Source organism: Lytechinus pictus, chromosome 2, assembly GCF_037042905.1.
Source record: "Lytechinus pictus isolate F3 Inbred chromosome 2, Lp3.0, whole genome shotgun sequence".
Lineage (NCBI taxonomy): Eukaryota > Metazoa > Echinodermata > Echinoidea > Temnopleuroida > Toxopneustidae > Lytechinus > Lytechinus pictus.
In genome coordinates, this window is record NC_087246.1 from 22,800,859 (window position 1) to 22,822,787 (window position 21,929).

The 21,929-nt window shown below is 33.6% G+C and overlaps 1 protein-coding gene and 1 long non-coding RNA gene across 5 annotated transcripts; one reads left to right on the forward strand and one right to left on the reverse strand.

Moving 5' to 3' along the window:
- The first annotated feature begins 235 nt into the window (after nt 1-235).
- Nucleotides 236-4,525, forward strand: LOC129254550 (uncharacterized). The gene is made up of 2 exons (XR_010296533.1): nt 236-703; nt 1,007-4,525. It is a non-coding gene; the product is annotated as an uncharacterized LOC129254550 (long non-coding RNA).
- A 1,601-nt stretch (nt 4,526-6,126) lies between these two features.
- On the reverse strand, nt 6,127-18,346 carry LOC129254549 (inositol oxygenase-like). Of its 4 annotated transcripts, XM_054893011.2 has the most exons (8): nt 18,313-18,346; nt 17,893-18,094; nt 16,588-16,752; nt 14,085-14,174; nt 11,743-11,835; nt 10,712-10,849; nt 9,340-9,680; nt 6,127-8,715 (listed from the first exon to the last, which is right to left on the reverse strand). In XM_054893011.2, exons 2-8 carry the CDS (start codon nt 17,893-17,895, stop codon nt 8,607-8,609), a joined length of 939 nt encoding a protein of 312 aa, XP_054748986.1. In that variant the 5' UTR covers nt 17,896-18,094; nt 18,313-18,346; the 3' UTR covers nt 6,127-8,606. The 4 variants fall into 4 exon arrangements, with proteins under 4 accessions (XP_054748986.1, XP_063969558.1, XP_063969571.1 ...); XM_064113488.1 differs by lacking the exon at nt 18,313-18,346 and having other exon boundaries at nt 17,796-17,904; XM_064113501.1 differs by lacking the exon at nt 18,313-18,346 and having other exon boundaries at nt 17,650-17,904.
- Between the last annotated feature and the right edge of the window lie 3,583 nt (nt 18,347-21,929).

Genomic DNA, 21,929 nt, shown 5'->3' on the forward strand with positions numbered 1-21,929 from the left:
GAAATCCATCAGTGTCATAATTTTTGTCTCACCTGCGAAGCAGAGTGAGACTATAGGCACCGCTTTTCCGACGGCGGCGGCGTCAACACCAAATCTTAACCGAAGGTTAAGTTTTTGAAATGACAGCATAACTTAAAAAGTATATGGACCTAGTTCATTAAACTTGGCCATAAGGTTAATCAAGTATTACTGAACATCCTGCCCGAGTTTCGAGTCATATGACCAAGGTCAAAGGTCATTTAAGGTCAATGAACTTTGGCCAAATTGAGGGTATCTGTTGAATTACCATCATAACTTTGAGAGTTTATGGATCTGATTCATGAAACTTGGACATAAGAGTACCTATCACTGAACATCCTTTGCGAGTTTCAGGTCACATAATCAAGCTCAAAGGTCATTTAAGGTCAATGAACTTTGGCCAAGTTGCGGGTATTTGTTGAATTACCATCATAACTTTGAAAGTTTATTGGTCTAGTTCATACAACTTGGACATAAGAGTAATCAAGTATCACTGAACATCCTGTGCGAATTTCAGGTCACATGACAAAGGTCAATGAACTTTGTCCATTTTGGGGGGTATCTGTTGAATTACCATCATAACTTAGAAAGTTTATGGACCTGATTCATGAAACTTGGACAGAAGAGTAATCAAGTATCACTGAACATCCTGTGCCAGTTTCAGTTCACATGACCAAGGTCAAAGGTCATTTAAGGTCAATGAACTTTCGCCAAGTTGCGGGTATTTGTTGAATTACCATCATAACTTTGAAAGTTTATTGGTCTAGTTCATACAACTTGGACATAAGAGTAATCAAGTATCACTGAACATCCTGTGCGAATTTCAGGTCACATGACAAAGGTCAATGAACTTTGTCCATTTTGGGGGGTATCTGTTGAATTACCATTATAACTTAGAAAGTTTATGGACCTGATTCATGAAACTTGGACAGAAGAGAAATCAAGTATCACTGAACATCCTGTGCCAGTTTCAGTTCACATGACCAAGGTCATTTAAGGTCAATGAACTTTGGCCATGTTGGGGGTATTTGTTGAATCACCATAACTCTGTAAGTGTATTGGTCTAGTTCATAAAACTTGGACATAAGAGTAATCAAGTATCATTGAACATCTCTTGCGAGTTTCAGGTCACATGACCAAAGTCAAAGGTCATTGAACTTTGGCCATTTTGGAGGTAATTATTAGATTGCTGTCATAACTTTCAAAGCCTACAGATATAGTTTATAAAATGTGGATATATGGGTAATCAAGTATCACTGACAAGTCTTAGGTCGCAAGATCAAGGTCCAATGTCATTTATTGTCAATGAACGTAGTATTGTATCATTATATGAATGGTGTTTTTTGTGAATCATTATTTTATAGTAGTTTTCAAAGTCAGCACTGCTGCTATATTGAATCGCGTGATGCAGGTGAGACTGCCAGAGGCGCTCCACTTGTTATGAATTGTATTCCGAAAACTATGGCATGCATATTCACTTTTTCAATTGTTTGTAAGAAATAAATCATGATTATTTCTTGTGGTTGATGTGAAATTGACAAAGTTTGACAAGTGGCCCAACACAGAAACCAAAGATGTGTGGTGTCTGTAGGATAACCCAGTTCTGATTCCAAGAATTGAAATTATATCGGAACTATATCACTTTCATAATACTGGCTCTTGTTATGGTATGCCTATAAAAACTTTATTTATGTTGAATTTTGATGTAACAATTATATACAGAACTTTTCATTGTGTAGAATTTGAAAATGTCTTTTTGATGTAGACAGATTGCACCGTTCAGATGTTGTATTAGAATGAAATTTGTTTCCTGATTAGTTAGAAATTGTTTTTTATTAAGATTCCAAACAAACAGGAATGTGAGAAAGGATAAATAGTCAGAATTCATCCTGCCATTTTATAGATTGTTCATGTGTATCATAGATCTATTTTGGTTCAGACTTGTAAAATATTAAGCATGTATATTCAAATGTGCTGTATTTAATGTTTGCTATGTACATGTACATACTGTATTTAGAAATCCCTATTTTTCTGCAGTTTTATGTAGAGTGTATGATCCAGATAAAATGTTGGGGATTTTTTTTTTGTAATATGAGGCTTGAACATTTACCAGCGGGAAGAAAGATGACCTACACATGTATTTATCCTGATTATTTTTTTTATTATTTTTTTTATAGATATTACTATATTACTATTACTTTATCCCTCTCTGTATATGTTGATTGATATAATATTATATTGTTATTTTGTTGAGTATTTGATGCATCCATACTCATTCAAATGTAATTTTTGATTAATTTTGCAAAAAAAATTGTATTTATGATAATTCTTATTTTGCTTTGAACGGTGTACCTTCGACCTAATGTGAGAAGCCCGCCTTGCGCATGCGCCTTGCCACTTTCGCTACGTCTTGTGTTTTACCACATCCAGACATTTTGATACGGAGTACAAAAGTTACAAAATTTCCACAAGTTGAAACATTCAAGAACATATTTCCTCACCAGAAAATGTCACATTTGTGATATTTCCTCTTTTTTCTTTGCTGATAATTTTTCCAAACCAGTTCTTAATCATTCCATCATGAAAAATTTGGCAATTTGAATTGGCACAGCTAACAATCCCAGCATCACTCACTGGAATCCCTATTTGATTAGACCTATATAAAAAAAATTTGCAAACATTCCAGTGAAAATTCATTTTCACAGAATTTCTTCTCAATATCCCTCGTGTCTTTTGGAACTTAAGAATTATATATCAAATCCCAAATATATCAAACAAAGGGCAAATTTTGGGCACATGGTGCTAACTTCATGCGAGTTGAAAGTATAGGACATGTCATCTGGATCCCCCCCCCCAAAAAAAAAAAATTATAATAAAAAATAAAAAATTCAGTCCGAATTTATTTGAAGAAACCATGGTCTAAACACTAAATAGTCTATCAAGTCAACTGAGTGCCCTTTCCAAACACATTAGATAAAGTAAATTTGTATCACAAATCTGCATAAAATACCAAATGTATGAATTCTGGACATTAACTCAAGCTGTCTGTTCCATTATTTTCCAATGGTACCTGTCATGGTACAACTATATGCCTTTTAATTTGTCCTCGTTTTAGTTTTCTCGGTCACTTTTTGTTATCGTGAAATGTTTATATCATCAAATTCAACTGATATTCCTTGCCATATGTTAACCCGATTATCCAGATGAGAGTAGACCTCTACCAGTGTTGGGTTGATTTTGAATTATTATACATTATAAATGGATGTACACATTTGTTTTATTTAGTTGGTTGTGATAGGCATACTAGTATAGCAAATAATACAAGCAACTCAAATATATCAAATGGGGCTGGTTGCATAGAGTTACAATCAAAGTACATCAAAAGTCAATTTCAACCTTATTTTCAACCAGTCAGAGGCACCTAATTGAGACTTTGGTTTTCTTTTTTTATTTATTTAAGTTTGAAGCAAAATTTCCTGCAATGGGCCATGATGATGTTAGTATTTCGACGCAGCAATAACTGTTTAAGCAGCAAATTTACATATTATATAACTCAGTTTCCCTAGAAAGTAAGGGCCTATTGAAATATATACTTCATGTTAAAATAGGTTGATTATGTTAGGAAACCGTTTTATGTGGTTAAATCTTGGTGTATTTGGATTATGTTTAAAATTTCCACTCAATTTTGTGTTATAAGTATATTATTTTTATTGTGCATAATTATGGTATTGTTTAATGGTTATTTATTTTATGTTTTTATTTATTTTTTCATCAATAAATCGTGATGAGAAACATTATTGTCATGGCAAAGTATGACAAGTGCATACAGGACAGAATCATTTTCATAAAAAATTGTATGATGTTTGAAAGAAAGATGATCTTGTATTGAATCTCAAATATTGATTTATATTATTTCAAACACAAATGATAAATTCAATCACAAAACTATCAAGATCAATCAACTCATTAAAAAATAATGAACCACCTGTAGATCAAGTAATATTGATCATGAAAGAATATTGAAATTGGCATTCAAATAGAGCTGTTTTACCATGCTCTTCCCAAAGTTACTAGTGATTTTAAAAATGAATGGAATATGATTCCAAACAGGACACCCAACGTGTTACTGATGTATAACGATTTGATTCTGTTTCAAGCTTATTGATATTGTCTCAATTTTAACGTAAACAATTTACAGAGACAAAATATCCCTCTGGCTTTGATATTCAAGTCACTGTTAAAGTTGTGCATAAGTTTATAAACATTTTGTGAAAAACCTCCCAGCATTCATGATCAATAACCTATTGAAGAAGTCAATATTGATAGTGACAATGTCTTTCATTTGTCATACTTTGTAGATCCATGGCTGATGTAGATCATGTATGGAATAGTTTTGGACATTTTTTTTTTTTGCTTGTCATTTTTATTTGTATTTTATATACTCAATTCTTATTATTTGGTTTCATGTGTTCATATTGTTAATAAATATAGATATGAAAATATATAATTCAGATTCTGTTAAGATTCTTTCGTCTTCATTCTGCACAACTTGCTTGTAATATTATGCTTTGTCTTTTGGCGCAGGAATAATTTTCCTTGTATCGCATCGCAATTTGCTCCACATTTTTTAAAGACTGCTGCGCATAAGTCTTTTGTATAGCATATTTTTACATAGGACTGTACATTACTAGTTGAGTACTTTTCTTTTATGACCAAAAATGCTATTCAAATTTGTAAAGCAAAATTATTCCCTGTGGCGTTGTAGGCAACATCAGGAAGCCTTTGAAAACATTACATAAAACACAACTATCCAGATTTATAAAAAGTTCTGCATGTCGATCCAAACTTTCCCTAGGACTGGGCATCATCGTTCTCCCCTTCCATTGTCTCATATTTTCTGCTTTTCTAAAACCAACTTGATTCCAGATTGGACTTCCTTGGAAGGCAGAGGAAATATAAGCGATCTTGTCTCTGCACCAGAGATTGTACATTTATACAATACAGAGTTTTCGCAACCAACATTCTTTGAAATGTTGATAATCTATTGTCAAAAGCCCTTCAACGACAAAACAGAGTCGAAAATCTGAATCAAAACAGCAGTGTTGTACTGGACTCTGGACAAACGAACCTATTGGCAATTTTTCATCGGCTCTGAATCTTGGGAAGATGTGCTGTCCAGGTTCTCTAATCTATTCATAGTGATTTCACAATAGGTTTTCAACGTTCCAGAAAGCGTCTGCATAGTGGTTGCAAAAAAGTTGCTAATTACTAGACGAACCATTAACTTAAGAGCACTTTATTGTAGTCGTCAAAGGGCCAGAGTTGGCTTTTCTTGAAGCTGTTTGAAAGTTACGCTTGACTGGTGAAAGGTTGATATGGAGAGGTCCCTTGTTATTGTGGGAGTTTTTTTTCTTAAAATTATGAAACTTGCAGTCAGATGCATGTTCAATTGTTGATACAAATATATCATTCTACAAAGATGGGATTTAATGGATTTAACATCAACCGATTGGAATCGGTCGTAACTTACGGGAAAGCTTTATGAAACTGCCGCAGACATATTTAATTGAACAACTTCCCTTGCCTATGCACTGTATTATATCTCTTTACCTTTTGAATTCTCACCCCGTTTTCAAAAATCATATACACCAGGCATGATATTCCCCTCTGAAATAAAATCTGAAAAATTGCTAAGGGTCGCTAAGTCACCACCGAAGTCCGAGGCACCCCGGTCAGGGTTACAAGCTCTAGTAAAGAAATCGAAAGTGATTTTTCAAGGAGACTCTGCATGATATTTATATCATTTGACTTTTAAAAAAAACAGTGAAAACAGCATGAGAATGTTCTTGGGCAAAGGATTTCACGTGTAAATTTTTTTTTTTTTAATAACTGAAAAAAAAATTATTAAAAAAAATCGCAAATCCGATTTTAATGGGGAGATTATGCCTGATACACACGCACTGTATCTAAAATCCTTTTAACCTCTCATCTATCCTCTCTACCCCCCTACCATTTCTCTCTCTCTTACCCACCATCTCTTCTCCAATCCTCATTTCAAAACTCTCCTTATTTCATGTTGCAACTGAAAACAACCCTCCACCACAGATATATTTGGATATATAAATTTATTATGAAAGTTTTATGCAAGTACAATTTAAAATGAAATAAGTCTATTGTCACTTTAATATACATACACCAAAGTACCTTATATTAATGTATAACTATGATAATTTCAACATGATACATCATAAATTGTATAAAATTTAAATTACATATAATCCATTTTTTAGGAATCATATATATACAATTAAAATGTATTTACATGTACAAAACTTCAACGCCCAAATTATGTAAAAAGTCATACACAAATATGGCGGTATTTTGCGATTGAAGCAAAATCCACACAATTTCCTGAGAAAATCAGACACGATTACAAATACTTACTGGCCTACCTGAATGAATTCATTGAAAGGGTTGACCCGTAGAAACCTCTGAGAGTCTCAAAGATTGTATCTTACCAAGGAACGAATGTTTGTGGCTAGCAATGTTTGGATTTGTCAACTTTCCTGCAGATTATTGCAAATGCTTCACAAATTTCTGTTTGCGACATCAAAAGCTATTTCCAAACTGTTTGAGATGCACAAAGATATGCTTCAAAATGATTGAGGCACTTTTTTTTCTGTGGTTATTGCATTTAGAATCCATATGGTTGTGACACTGTTTTGAAACTGTTTGCAAAAAAGTATACGACTGTCTAGCAAACACAAACAACCGTTTGCAAAAACAGATTCACAAAGAAATTTCAAACACATAAATAAATGTCAAAACTGAAAAAGTGTTCATAAACTATCTTGTTACATTTTACAAACCTTTTGAAACCTTTTACAGGCCCCGGAAAATTCCTGAATTCACTGTTTGCAAGCATTCATCACTCTGTATGATAACCCTTGCCCTGGCAATAAAAGCTTTGGTTCATTCTATGCTTCCACCAGCAATTGCACCCAAACAAAATATAACCCCATATCCAAGTCCATGAGGCAACACCAAACTAACCCTTTTAGCAATAAAACCCTAAAGTGGGTATCCTTTATCTTAGAAGAAATCAAGAGATACTATACCTATATTTCCAGGAGAAAACATTAGGCAGTGATAGATTTGTGATGCAACATCTATAAGGGTTTGGGGGCAAAAACATTGATATTTGGTAAAAATATTGATATATGCTTGCGCAGCATAACTACACGTACTTCTGTTGTTCGTTGCAGAAGTTACACTGCAAATCTAAGCTTCAGTTTACTTGCCTCTGACATCACCTCTGATAAGACATTCATAATGTTAGGCTTGGGGAGCGCGAAGCTTCGTATGTAATTCTAAAAAAAGTTTTTTCATATAATATTACAGAAAGATAACCATAGCTATAACAATCTACAGTAATAAATGTATAACAAAAATAATGCATATAATAAGGATGAATTCATGTATGCACAATATAAATTTTTTTCTACAATTGAAAGTTTGCGTGTTGTTGCATTGCAATTTACTAGTATCACAAACAGATGAATATCATCTTGTATTGGAAGAAGTGAAACATTTATACACAAAAACAAGACAGTGTTATTTAGAATAACATTCCTGCTCACACACTCTTGATAGTTAACAATTTGACTAGTACCGGTACATTTGTAAGTGTACAGTCTGATGGACCTATTGAAGCGAGGGTGAAGGTGAGGGGGTTCCTTGGAGGTCATGACCCCAAACAAGTCCCAAGAAACCAAGGAATAAAAAGGAAATCTCCATTTAATATGCATGTATGTAATATGTGAATGAAAGATATAAAGGCATACACATGATACTAACATAATGAATGAAAGTATGCGTAACTATTCATATATAATTAATGATTACTACTATATTAATATAGTATCATAGAAATCAATCCTATGATCAGTCACTAAGCTTTGTGATATCAGCCTAAGTACGAGAGCCGGGGGGGATGCATGCTTAAGTTAAATTCCCTCTGAACATAATCAAAAGTTACCCACATGAAACAACCATTAAATGACTTGCTTCTATTGGGGGAGGGGGGATATTTGATATGAAATCACAGGTTATCGAGGCAAAGAGATCTATAGGGAACAAGGTAATTGTTTCATTTTTCAATTCGGAAGGAATGGCAAGTCAAAGTGAAAAAAAAAGAATTAAAAAAAAAGAGATGAAATGCAACAAAGAGATAGTGCCTCCTCAATGCTGTACATGCATTGATCATCTGAGCTATGTAGGAAAGGTTAGGGCACAGGGTAGCTGATAGCTATTAACATATATGAACATATATGATTAATGAACAAACACAACCAAATAAGTCATCACTTTTTATAATACGTCTATTAATACAAAAATATCTTATTGCATTTTCTAATCACCTTCCCATTTCACACGTACACCTTGTAATGTCCCTGTGTTAGCAATCATGCACATCACACAATAATTATTAGATCAAGTCAAAATGATTTCCTGCATATCCTCCTGGACGTTGCTATCTCACAGATAGATGAAATCGGCCAAGTTCAAAAAAGAAATTCTGCTGGAATCTACCATGTCAGCTTTCCAGGAAGGTACTTGTCAATAAGAGACTGGTAGTAAGGTCGTAAGGCATCGATGTTGGGCACGCTGTCTGACTTGGAGTACAGATCAAATTTGCTGTCAGACAAGAAAGAGAAATCCACATGAACTTTGATGAAATGAATATCAACATGTACCATGCATGTCTCAAGACTTGTAATTAGGGTTTCTTACACTGTGGTTTTATCTTCAATGTACCTTAAAAAATTATTCAATATGTTCTAATGATGATATTCTTTTTTTTTCATTACCTTATAAATCTTCCAGGTAATGTCAGTGATAATAAATGTATCATGAGGAAAGATGGAGTGGGAGGGAGGACTGGGATTGAAAGAGAGCCAGCAAGAGAGAGAGAAAGACAGAGACAAAGTTTGATAGCAGCAAACTGAAAAAAATGAATTTGAAATGCTTGGAAGTAGTGCAACAAAAGAATGATACATTAAAAAGGTGTGGCAAACAGATACACAAGACATGGTAATTTGCCCAAAATATCCACAACAGTCCAATAAAATGTAAACTAGTCGTAATAAATTAGCAATGAGTTCAAAATTAATTGTCATTCAGGTGGACAGAAAGAGAAAGATATGGTTGGAAGATATAATTTTTGGTGTGCGGTTAATAATTACTAGGGGCATACATGTATATATTTATACCAAAACAAGAAAATAAGAAAAAAAAATCAAAGAGTACTGAACAACTCACTTGAATTCATGGATCCATTTCAGCATCTCTCTATCTTTATTGTCAGTCAGGAAGGTGTATTCATTACCCCGATGCCATGGATAGAAAGAATGAAAGCGCACCATGTAAAGACCCTCCTCCGGCAACGTCGTCTTATTCTTGTTTAAGACGTGATACAGATACTCGTCGTGACCCCATGACATGGTCACGTTGCTAAGGCCACAATTCTCCTTGTAGATACCAAGGCGGGTGTTGTAACGGGGGTCCTGGAGGTCAGGGTTGTCGGTGAAGCTCTTCAGGCCGTAGGGCAGGGATTCAGGAGGGAGACAGCCAACCACGAACGTGTCACCTACAGTCGAAAACTGGGTAAAGAATGGTTGCATTCATGAGATCGGTTTCCTCAAAGTGATTACATACATAGTATTTTTAGATAAAACAAAAATTCTTAATCTGATACCTGAAAATGGTCTAAACTTATGATGAGTTGTAGTATTGAAATATCAAACTAAAACCTTTAATAATGTAATTTCCATAGAAAGTACTTGGATTTTTAAATCATAATGATATCTGAGCCATTATTTGAACATGATATCATTCTCTTTCAACACAATTTGGGTTACACCCAATATCTGGGCCTGGTTTCACAAAACTTATTATAAACAAAGAGACCATTCTATTACAGATCTACTTCAATACAATCAAATTGATACATATCTGTAGCTAATGATAGAAGTTTTTATCTTGCAATGTGACTGATAAGGAATTTTACAAAAGAGTGTTGTGGAGCAGGGCAATCGGCCAAATGGTGTCAGTAGGGATCTTTCACTTCTAGACAGGAGTTTGGGAGCTGGTAGCTGGAAGGACAATAGGTTTCCATGGAAGTCCATGCAAGCGTATAGAAATGCCACGACCATGCTGCCAATAAACTGTACCTTCTGACAGATGGTGGATCACTTGTTTTATTAAGCATTGTTCTGTCTTCTTCCCAAATGGAGTGTATTTCACACAACACTGCTATTCTATACGAACAATGTCATTAAAAAACATGGAGCTCATTCATGTTCCCTCACAATGACTTGATTCATATTTTTCTCTTAGCCAGCATCCTCACAAGTTATATTCATGTCACAAAAACTCCCCATTTACATACTGTAATAAGAACTGCATGGTCTTTTAATAAGTAGACTGGGGGCCGTTTCATAAAGCTGATTGTAGATTAAGAGTGGCTTTAAGAACGACTGGTGATCTTTTCTTGTGTTAAATGATACTGACCATTAAATGTTCATTAGTGATTATTTAGAGCGTAAGAAAGGTTCACCAGTCATTCTTAAAGTCGCTCTTAACTTATGAACAGCTTTATGAAACACCTACCAGGTATCTGTTCCTATCTTACCTGTGGTTGACCGTGCATGGCCATGATTTTACCCATGTCGTGAATAAGACCGATGAGATGGAACCAGTCTTTATCAGGATGCTTCTCTCGAATCCTTTCTGCAGTCTGGAAGGCATGGTAGATGTTAGGCAGATCAGTCTGTCAAAATAAAAGTGGGAGAAATGAAAAAAAAAAATCAGCTTCTTCACAAGGCACCACAAAACCATCAAATAGACACCAGTTATGAATTTTCAATTAAAGATAAATTCTGGAAGAGGATATTTTCAGCTTTATAATGATCCATCAAACCATTATCATTAGGCAACATTACACCTGCAATACAACTTCTTTAATGTGCCTGTATAGAAAAATATTGCTATTGCACTTGCACAAAGCAGCTACTTCCTATTTTATGCATGCTCATTACACTGATGCCTCAAGTCAGTATAGTTTTTGTGATATCACACATGTATCTGCTTTCGTGAGTTATAAAAACCCTCCCATTTTATTTGAAAAAAATATCTTTTCATAATCCAAACTTGGGACAAGGACACAACTTTGACCCAAACTCAGGTTTAATCTAAACTCGGGTCTAATCTTGTAGTTTTAACTATAAACAGCCAATTGTGACACAAATTTCTAACAGCAGTTCTAAGTTCAATATGTCAGCACATTTGGACATGCTCAATTTATTCATAATTGTATCAGAATATCATTACTAAAATAATTTATTTATCACCATTGCAGCTTCGGTAAAGTAAATAATAAACATATAACATGGAATAATTTGCTTTTCCAAAATCGATCAGCATTTTCAGTCATAAGAGAAAAGCTCAATTAAGTTCCGTATAGTCGTTGGTAAAACCTGCTACAGAAGACTTTTCTGTGTAACAGTCTGTAAAAAAAATGTAGAGCAAATTGCAATGCAAAACCGGGAAAATTATTCCCTGTGCAATATAAGGAAAATTTTGAGTTTTTTATTTCCCATAATTTCAGTACAGAGTCAGACCTTTATCTTGACACCCATGGAGATGAACGCGAACTGAACTTACATCAGGATCTGATTCATCAATGAGGCTGTTAAGAAGATCAAGTGCTTCCATGACAGTCATCTCACCTAGGGTGAAGCTTAGCCATTTCTCATGCTGAAAAAAACAAAATTTTAGACTGTCATGCATGTACCTATTCTAGTAAAGAGTGGCTGAAAAATTATTACCTTCAAATTGCCTTAAAGGTCAAGTCCACCCCAGAAAAATGTTGATTTGAATAAATAAAGAAAAATCAAACAATCATTATGCTGAAAATTTCATCAAAATCGGACGTAAAATAAGAAAGTTATGACATTTGAAATTCAAAGTTTCGCTTATTTTTCACAAAACAGTGATTATGCACAACTCAGTGACATGCAAATGAGACAGTCGATGATGTCCATCACTCACTATTTCTTTTGTTTTTTATTGTTTGAATTATACAATATTTCCTTTTTTTTTAGATTTGACAAGAAGGACCAACCTGATTGAACCATATAGTATTAAACAATGCTAATTGCACATGTTCAGGGAGGAATTAATTTTTGTTTCACACAACAGGGAGAAATTGGAATATTTCATATTTCATATAATAATATACAAAAGAAAAAGCGAGTGAGTGATGTCATCAGTCTCCTCATTTGCATACCGACAAGGATGTGAATATAACTGTTTTGTGAAATTAAGTGAAAATTTAAAATGTCATAACTCTTATTTTACATAAAATTTTGATGAAATTTTCAGTGTTATGCTTGGTGGATTTTTCTCTTTTTATTCGAATCAACTTTTTGTTGGGGTGGACTTGTCCAAAAATGACAAGATTCTACCCTTTCTTCACCCAACCCATGAAAGCTTAGATTAAACACTACCAAAATAAACAAAATAAAATTTCAGCAATATATTCAAATAACCAAAATCTAATGTCAAGAATTACAATAATTGTGGTAATACGGCCGAATCAATACAAGAATTTTAATTTCCCTGTGTGAATTAAAATACACACAGAAGATAGTGTTGTATATTAAGAGGTCAGTCAGTGTCAACATAATTATTGATTTGTTGATATAACAATCAATTATTACATTTGTAGTGGCCTCCAAAACCACATCTCAGTTAGTGTGTTGATTTAAAGTACATTGCGTGGACATTATCATCCAAAACCAATAAAACATGAAATCCCCATCATGTTCCTGCACAACGATATTCATTGAAAGATCAAGGGGCTTTCAAACTTTGCTTTGACAGAAGCAATCAAAATTTCTATAGTAAATTAAAATAAGAAAGGCAGCTGACTATTACTTGTACATGTAGTTGTAAAGTACACTTTGCATTTGAGTCAAACAAATACCAAAAGTTGACGAAGTGTGCTTAACTTTCATTGTTCTTTCAAAGAGTAATTGATACATCAAAACTGTTCACTTTCTCATTCAAGCATTCAACAGCGATGTTGATGAAAATCAGTATAACACCCGAAATAAAATAAGGTGTTTAAAGTTCAGTTACATAAAGCCTATCATGTGACTCACTCTCTTCTGTTTAATGACTAAACCAGGCCTTGTCATGGCCTTGACAAAAACTGATAGATTATTTCTAGTCAGTTGTCACATGACTTAACTGTGGATGCAACTGCTTAAATTGAGAACTCTACAAAACTCAATCTACATTGAATATATTGGAGGTACATGTATTTTATGCCAAATGTTGCTCTCTGTATTTAGCAATGAAGGGGGGGGGTATCAAATGAGTCCCATATAACTTCTTTGTGAGTTCTGACAAACAGTTTAAAGGGTGTATTATCCCACTCCCTCTGGCCTGAAGCTGGCTTATATAAAGAATATCTGCTGGTACATAGAGTTTGGTAACTTCACCCAAAAATGTCTGTATCAGACATACATGTATTTCAAAAGCTTTTACAAAGTCTGGGGTCAGAAAATAATCCATTCGGGCTCTCCCCAGGAATGACTTTAAAAAAGTACCTTTTCAGGAAACGTAAGGCTTGTAACTGGTTCACAAGTTTTTTTAGTAAAAAAAAAAGAAGATAAATCCTAAAAGCAAAGGACGAGCTATTCATGCATGAATCGCACAATGCATAGTTAGAAGTATTCAGCCTACATGTATAGTACAATACTAGTCAACAGTGTGTCAGCTTTTTATTTTTTTATGTGTAGGCCTACGACTTTCGGTGATTTTGCTATTGGACCATAACATTTTTTTTGTTAATACAAATTTTTGCAATAAAACTATGCTTGGCTGCACAGCTTTGTACTCCCTTTTTAGTGATTTTTAGAGTTCTTCATATTCATTGAGCAAAACAGTACATACATGTATGGTCACCTTTTCTAGAAATGAGATAAGTTCAAACTAACCTGTTTCATGACATAGTCATACGTTTGATTAGTGTGCATGAGATAGTACGTCTTCTTCACTTGGGCCATAGTGGCATTGCTGTCATCATCCTGCCAGATTAGAAATCATTTAAAATAAGTATTAAATTCAAATTACCAGGAAGCTTTAACAAAGTGCTCAAATTTGGAGTCTAACATCCATGAGTAAAGGACATGTTTAGTAAAATCCCAGAGTTCAGAGCTAGATAATACATGTACCTACAAATAAATGTCTTATACTAAAATATAGAAGTATTTTTTTTTACTGAAATATTTATATAAAATTAAGTATCTAAAATTTACAAATATAGAGTTCAGTTAATATCAAAATCACACTTTGTACGGTGTTATACTAACATCTTAAAGTGAAAACTAAAATCTAATGAAGCTACATGAACAGTGTAAATTACAGTGTAAGTGAGATGTTTGAATTGCAAATTACAGTTACTTACATGTACAGTATTTCATGTTTAAGTGATATTCTGTCTACTCTAGAATTTTAGAACTGATTTTCATATCACATTTCTTTTTCAAATAAAAATGGTCTCTGCAAGATGTTTCGTTGGAGATTTGTTTTTAGATTTTGTTGAACAAATCATTGCCATACTACCCTGAAACGTAAAAAAACCCAAAGTTTGCCATATCCTTCACATCAACAATAAGATTGATTGCACATATAAATGCAAGTTTATCAACTTTAAAATAAGAATTGATGAATTAATTCATACATCAATAAATATATGCTAAAAAAAACAAGTGAATGAGTATCAAAGTATACACCAGCCACAGTGCAAAATGAAACACAGAAATGAAAGCTTTCGTGCAAAGTATGCAAGAATGAATGACATGAAAAGGCATTTGAATCTGTGGTTTTAAATTCATGCGGGTAAGCACATTTTCATGTATTAAAGATAAAATAAATGCACATCATGGTAGGATGACTCTAGGATGATTCATGCTTGTCATGACTGGAGTCCATTTCAATGTAAATCAATCATAATAAACTATGGACTCATTTAAAAACTGAAATGCTCCCACCTAGCAACAAGCATGAATTCAGCACCCTCTGACATAGACACACATTGATTATCAGACCTTTTATGCAATATACTCAATATATCAATACATGAAATCTGCACAAGCCATCGTTCAAAACCACAAATCTGAAACCTCATTTGTGAATTAGGGCCAATGAATTTGTACAAATACCAGTAAGCATGATTTTTTTTTTCTAACATACATGGATGATGATAAGATTATCATCTGGCAAAAACTGGAAAAAATATTTTTTCAGGCATGATTTTGAATTTATATTCCTTCATTTCAGTGCTGACTTTAAAAATTTGACAAATTGAAATTGTATTTTTATTAAGGATATAAACAGAAAGAAGATAAAAAAAGAAAAAATATTTTTGTGATTTCAGTTGCAGATAAATCTGCACTAGAATCTCTGTAAAACTAAAAAAAAAATGGCTAGAAACTGTTATCCAGAGGACCCAGAATTGAACTATTAAATCATGAATACGTAGACAAATTCTAGAATTTCCATTCATTCAATTCTATTTCCAAATTTTCAGATCAGTGGCTTTAATCCAAATTTCAATGCTAATATATGTCAATATTGTTAAGAAACTTTTGATCAAGAAAAAAAGTGGAAGTTTCAAACCTTGCACAGATAGAAATAAATGAGTAATGATTTTGATGCTGATTTATTTCTTGCAGTTGTGTGTAACTGACAAGCAGCCTATTGTAAAACACAAGCCAGATTTTATTAATGTCTCGATGAACTCAGAATTTGTTTAAAAGGGTTGATTTTTTTACAAACAGAGTGGAAGCAATAGGTGTCTCTTCAGCAATTTTAACAGTTCAAGCCATGCACATATAGTGCTCCAGAAACAATTGCAAATAGACCTATCTTATAAAATATCTGGAATAACATAAAGCTACAAAATGTCTTTTCTTCATTGACAAATTCAGTGAAAAATCAATTATTAACGGGAAAATCTGTTAAAAAATATAATTCCTTAAGATTAAAACTGAACATTTTCTGCTATACAATGCAAAGCTGGGTTGCTTGTACAGGAGATTTCTAAAAATGTTTTTGCAGTATTAGGGTAACAATTTATTGGCCTTCAAAATTGTGCTTTCAATGAAATTCCATCAAATCCATGGTCTTCCTGAAATCGAATAATTTTATGTACATATCATATCAGACAAAGATGGGGAATTAATATAAGAATGACATGGTTTTAAATTGGTTCTTAGTGAATGTTTGGTTGGCAGAGTTGGACTTTTAAATAAATCTATCATTAATTGTTACAAGAGCATATATTTGGGAAATATTTTTCAATATAATATGCATGCAGCATTGTGGGCTGGGATTCTTAGACTCACTTGCCTTCATGGCAATATATATAGGGTTCTACAATATACATTGTAGTCCGTTGTTCCAGGATATGGGCCTATACGTGTAATTACACCTTACATCAAATCTCCGGAAGTCAGCCTCATCTTTTCCAGGCGTGAATTCTGTCTCTTGTGATATGTCAGTCAAGCCCAGGTATTTCTTCTCTTCATCTGAGATGTCAGGCCGATAGACCAGAGACGGGTCCATTATCAAGACCTGGTCCACTTTGTTGTCCTTGTTCTCCTGTTCAAAAGGAAGAATAACAAGTAAAATAAATAAGAAAATTTGAAGTGAAAGGCAGAAAGACACAGATTACATGCCTTCATAGAATACATGTAGATCTACATTGTGTGGAGTCCTAATCCAATCTGTGGTTCAATCCTGCTCCTACGACAATCGCTCCTGCCTTCATTTATCTTTAAGGCTTAGAATGAAAAAGCATTATATTCTATTGGAATAAAAGGGAGTTGAATACAAAATTTTGACAATAAAAAACTAGAAGTTTGGCTAAAATACTTCCTTGAAAATCATTACCTTAAACCAAACAATTTCATGGCTGCCGGGCATAAAACCATTTTGACCATTCTTCCAGGAAATTTCAAATACCAAAGAGCCCAGAACGTATATTCAATCGAAGTAAAAAACATATGACCATGGTCAAATACCGGTAGTTGATTGCAAAACTTTTCCCACAGAAAACACAACTTCTCTGTAATTCTACATCATTGTCAAGAATCAAGTCACTAAAATCAATGATAACGCGATAGGGAACGGCAGTATTTTGGTTGGATCTCGAGGTCATTTTCAATTCTCATTCAGACATCGCTTTGCTTGATTTTGCCATAGTTTTGATATGTTTGGTTGCTGCATGTTTGCATGATTTTGTTTGCTAACTTCCATCCATATCAAAATTACGGCGAATTCAAACAATTACAGTGGGGAAATCCTCTCTAGGCCTGAGAATGATGGAGATTCAGAACAAAATTTCCCAATAAATGAAGTGTTCGTACTAACTTAACTACCGTACCGTACTACTACTTTAGCTATTCAGAATAAACAGATCTATAGGCCGCTACGGCTTGTGTAGTGCAGTGTATTTATAGGCCCCTAAAAAAGAGGATAAAAATTATCGACACTAACGTTAGTGCGGCTAAAACAGGGTCAACTTAAAAATAATAAAGGCTCAGACAAGACAGACATCAGCCAAGTCAGAGGCAGCCAAGAGTCGCATCACGATCGTCATCTCGCTCGCAAATCATCAGACATCAGTAAAAAATAAATCTTGCCTTTCCTTGCCACCTTGAACTCTTCATCTCTATATTACCTTTGTATGTAAAAAAAAATAATGAGAAAGTACGGCTGATTATAATTTCAATATCTTACCATCCTAAGGCTAAGTCCTGACGGTGACCACAATTATAATTTATATACGACGAAATCTCACCGGCACTGCACTGGTTATGTATCTTTGCTGTTTGTTTGTACGTACGTACCGCCGACTACCGGTACTATGCTTTGCGGGCTTTGTTAATGTTAGCGGGCCTAGCTCGTCCAGTCGATCGTCCGCTCATCCCCGTGACTCGTACTACAATTTTGTCAACAAATAAAGCATGTTTGTCTTTATCTTCATACCCTTTTTACAAAATACATATATTTATCAATTGAAAATATGATTATTCAGTCTCAATTTAAATCTTAGATAAATAATGATTAAAAAATTACTATTTCATAAATCATATAGACTCATATACTGATGTTTAAATAAAAAAAAAAAAAAAAAAAAAAAATCAAGATAAGCATTACAAAACTAAGGCTTAGTATTTATACTAGCAATATTAACTGTTTGACGTTTGACAGCGTAGAAGGGGTGGGGCTGGCTGGGACTGGGACTAGAGGGGGTGTGGCTTCGGTGATGCCGGAGATCGAGATATTGTGATTCTGATAAAATAAAAATAAAATTTTGCAAGTGCGCAAAGTTAGCGAACCCCAAATTTCGAAAGTTAACTAATCGATGAACAAGTTTGAAAGAATTTGACGTGAGAAAAAAAAAAAATCAAATTTATGATGATGTTGGGGAGATGAGAGATCGGCGGATGACATATTCGGTCCGGCCCCGGCCTTTTCGCCTCCCAGGCACAGGTGACGCCAAACAAATGATAATAGTAAATAGTAATAATAATAATAATGATAAATACCACTACAGCAAAATTAAGGCTCATTGCTAAGCACATATAGGCCTAACTGTACGATTGCTAAGAAAAAAGATCATATTGCCAAATATGTATGTTGTTTGGGTCAGTAAAACGACAATGCTGTGTAAATTATAATAATTTCAAATGAAAGATGCTTTTTGCTACCCACCAAACGTACAATTTCACACTTTTTATAAAAAATTCTGTGAAAGAAATGATAAAGTGAAAGAAAGGACGGGGAATGAATAATTAACAGAATAATGAATTAAAAGAATAATAACTATATCCATAATTGAATGAGAAAAATATGAGATGTATATACTTTTATTATTCCCTCATTCTAAAAATCATTCAGTCATCAATCATAAAATTAATCTTTCATTCAATAACTAAAACATCCATTAAATCAAGTTCCATTATTGAAACTCAAGAATCATTCTCTTTCAAAGAATCATTATTTTACTCAGTCAACATTCAGGAAACCAATATTTGATTCAGTAAGTCAACTATCTTTCAATCATATATTCTCTCATTCAAACAACAATTCACCAAGTAAAATCAATCTATCCTTTCAATCGTATTCTCTATAAGTCAAACTCGGAAATGTTCACTCAGTCAACCATTCATGAAATCAATATTTCATTCAATTTCAAGCATATATTCCTTCATTCAAAGAATTATTTACTTAGTCACCCATAGATTATATTTAGATTTTAGATTTATTTATTTCTGTTCAACAAAATAACCAAATATAATCAAAGTAATAGTAGCCTACATATTCAAAACAATATAGACAGTTCAATGACATAAGTGAAACCAGGTCATTCATTCAATTACTCAGCAGTCAATCTGATCACATTTGGCCATCACAAAATACTGGACCTGACCTTCCATAAATAAAGAGGGTCTTATTCATGAAATATATAAGGGGTGATTACAAAGACGAATTCACGAAGGTGGTTTTGAAAACCCATGGTTGAATCCATGGTTTATGCAGATTTCCTGTATAAATTACGCTTAATTTAACGCGTATCGGGCGTGTGTATAAAAAATGTCCAATGCTGATGCAAGCTTTTGGCACAGTGCGCCAAACTGACGCCTGTTACCATGGTTAGATACGCTATTTTATTCAGGAGTCCACTGTTTGAAGAGTGGACTCATGAATAAAATAGCGTGGATAACCACGGTAACTGGCGCACTGTGACAAAAGCGCGCATCAGCATTGGACATTTTTTATACACACGCCCGATACGCGCTAAATTAAGCGTAATTTATACAGGAAATCTGTATAAACCATGGATTCAACCGTGGGTTTTCAAAACCACCTTTGTGAATTCGGGCCAAAGAGTCCCAGTTGCATGTGGTATGAAAGGCATCGCTGCTTTGGTCAAATCATACCAAAAGGATGCACGCTATTGTGTATTAATCAGTATGATTGCGTGTAACACATCATGTGAGCATTGGTATTTACGCATGACTTAAGTTACACTTAAACTTGACTTAAGTCACACTTAAGCATGAGTTCAGTCACACTGAACTCTTTGTGAAACATCCCCTTGGTACACAATTACCCAAATGGTTATAAGAAAGATCCATCCCGTATCATATTCAAATAAGCTGGACTTTCACTATTATTAGAACTCAAAGTAAAAGTAATGGGCAACATCGTACAAAATAAATAAACACAGGGAAAGATATCGAGAACAAAAGACACGGCAACTCGATTTTACAGTTTGATATTTTGATCAGTTTTATTTTTGCGTGGACAAGTACATGTACACACATCAGATGAAGAAAAATATATCAATCACACATAACAAGTAAACTGCTTCTAACTTACTATTGTCCTCTCTCTTTCTCTCCCTCACATGCATTCACTCACTCATAAAACCTGATACGAATCACTTATCTTCTGTCTGCTACTTATACACACAACAACACACACAAACAAGCTGCATAAATAATTAAATATTGGCTTTACATTAATGTCTGTACATTATATACAGTAAATGACAAATGAAAAGATAATATGCCTCAATCAAAATCATTCGTATCTACAACAACTATTTACAAAATTAGCAAGTTTGGCAGGTCAGAGCAATATCAACTAATTTTCATCCCCTAGTTATGCAAATGAGCAATAAACTATGCTACTAATACAAGATAAGACACCACTGTCTTTATAGAGATACAGTGTGACAAGATATACAAAAACAATGATTATTTCAATTTTAATATACATGTACATGTACCACAAGTAAAGACATAAAAGGAAAGTACATGATTTGTGATGTACAGTGTACATACATCAACAAATTTAAATTCCATTTGAAATGATAAAAAAACATATTTTAGTTAATACTGTAAGATATGAAATAACCTCAGACCATTACAGTGCTTTACAAGTGTGAGGAAAATAAGAGGGAAATGTTCTAAACATGGATGATAAGAACATCAATGATAAAATAGAACTTTATGGTTACTGCTATTAAAAATCACTTTAAAATAATTTACTACTAAAAAAAGTAGAAGCTCACTGTACCTCTTTAAATTATACAAACAAACCTAAACAAAATTAAAACAAAGGAAACACTAATGCCCAAAATGCAGAAATTAAGAAACAGTTATCTGCAGACATTCTAAAAAAAGAAGCGTAATCAATGTTACTGAGAAGCGGTCAAAACTGTTTCAGAGGTTGCCTGTCTAATAAAGAATATTTTCTTTATTCCTTGAATAGGGCTACTTTAGATCATTTAAACATGCGCTACAGGAAAACTGTTTGACTTTCAAGCATAATTGTCCGACAACATTACCTTCCTATTTAAAACCCATTTTCTTGTTTCTCTTTGAGTTCATTTAGCATAGATTTCCAATCAATATTGATTAATTATTGTACATCAATTCAAATTTGATAGAAAGCTAACAAAATATAATAAATCTTGTGGGGGTAATTACTTTTTTGAGGGAAAAAAAGTAAATCAATAGAAACCAGAATCTGGAAATCAATGCTTTATGTCACAGACACAATTCCTTCAAAATAGACATTAAAACCAGAAACAAGTTTCCCATTTGTGACAAAACACACATGATATTTACACATTTACTGTCATTGGGTTAGTTTACATAAAATCCTAAAGAGATAAGAAGGCATTTATAATGGTACAAAAAGACAATGATGTCAAAGTCCAAATGCAGCCTGATCTAATACAATATATATATATATACTGC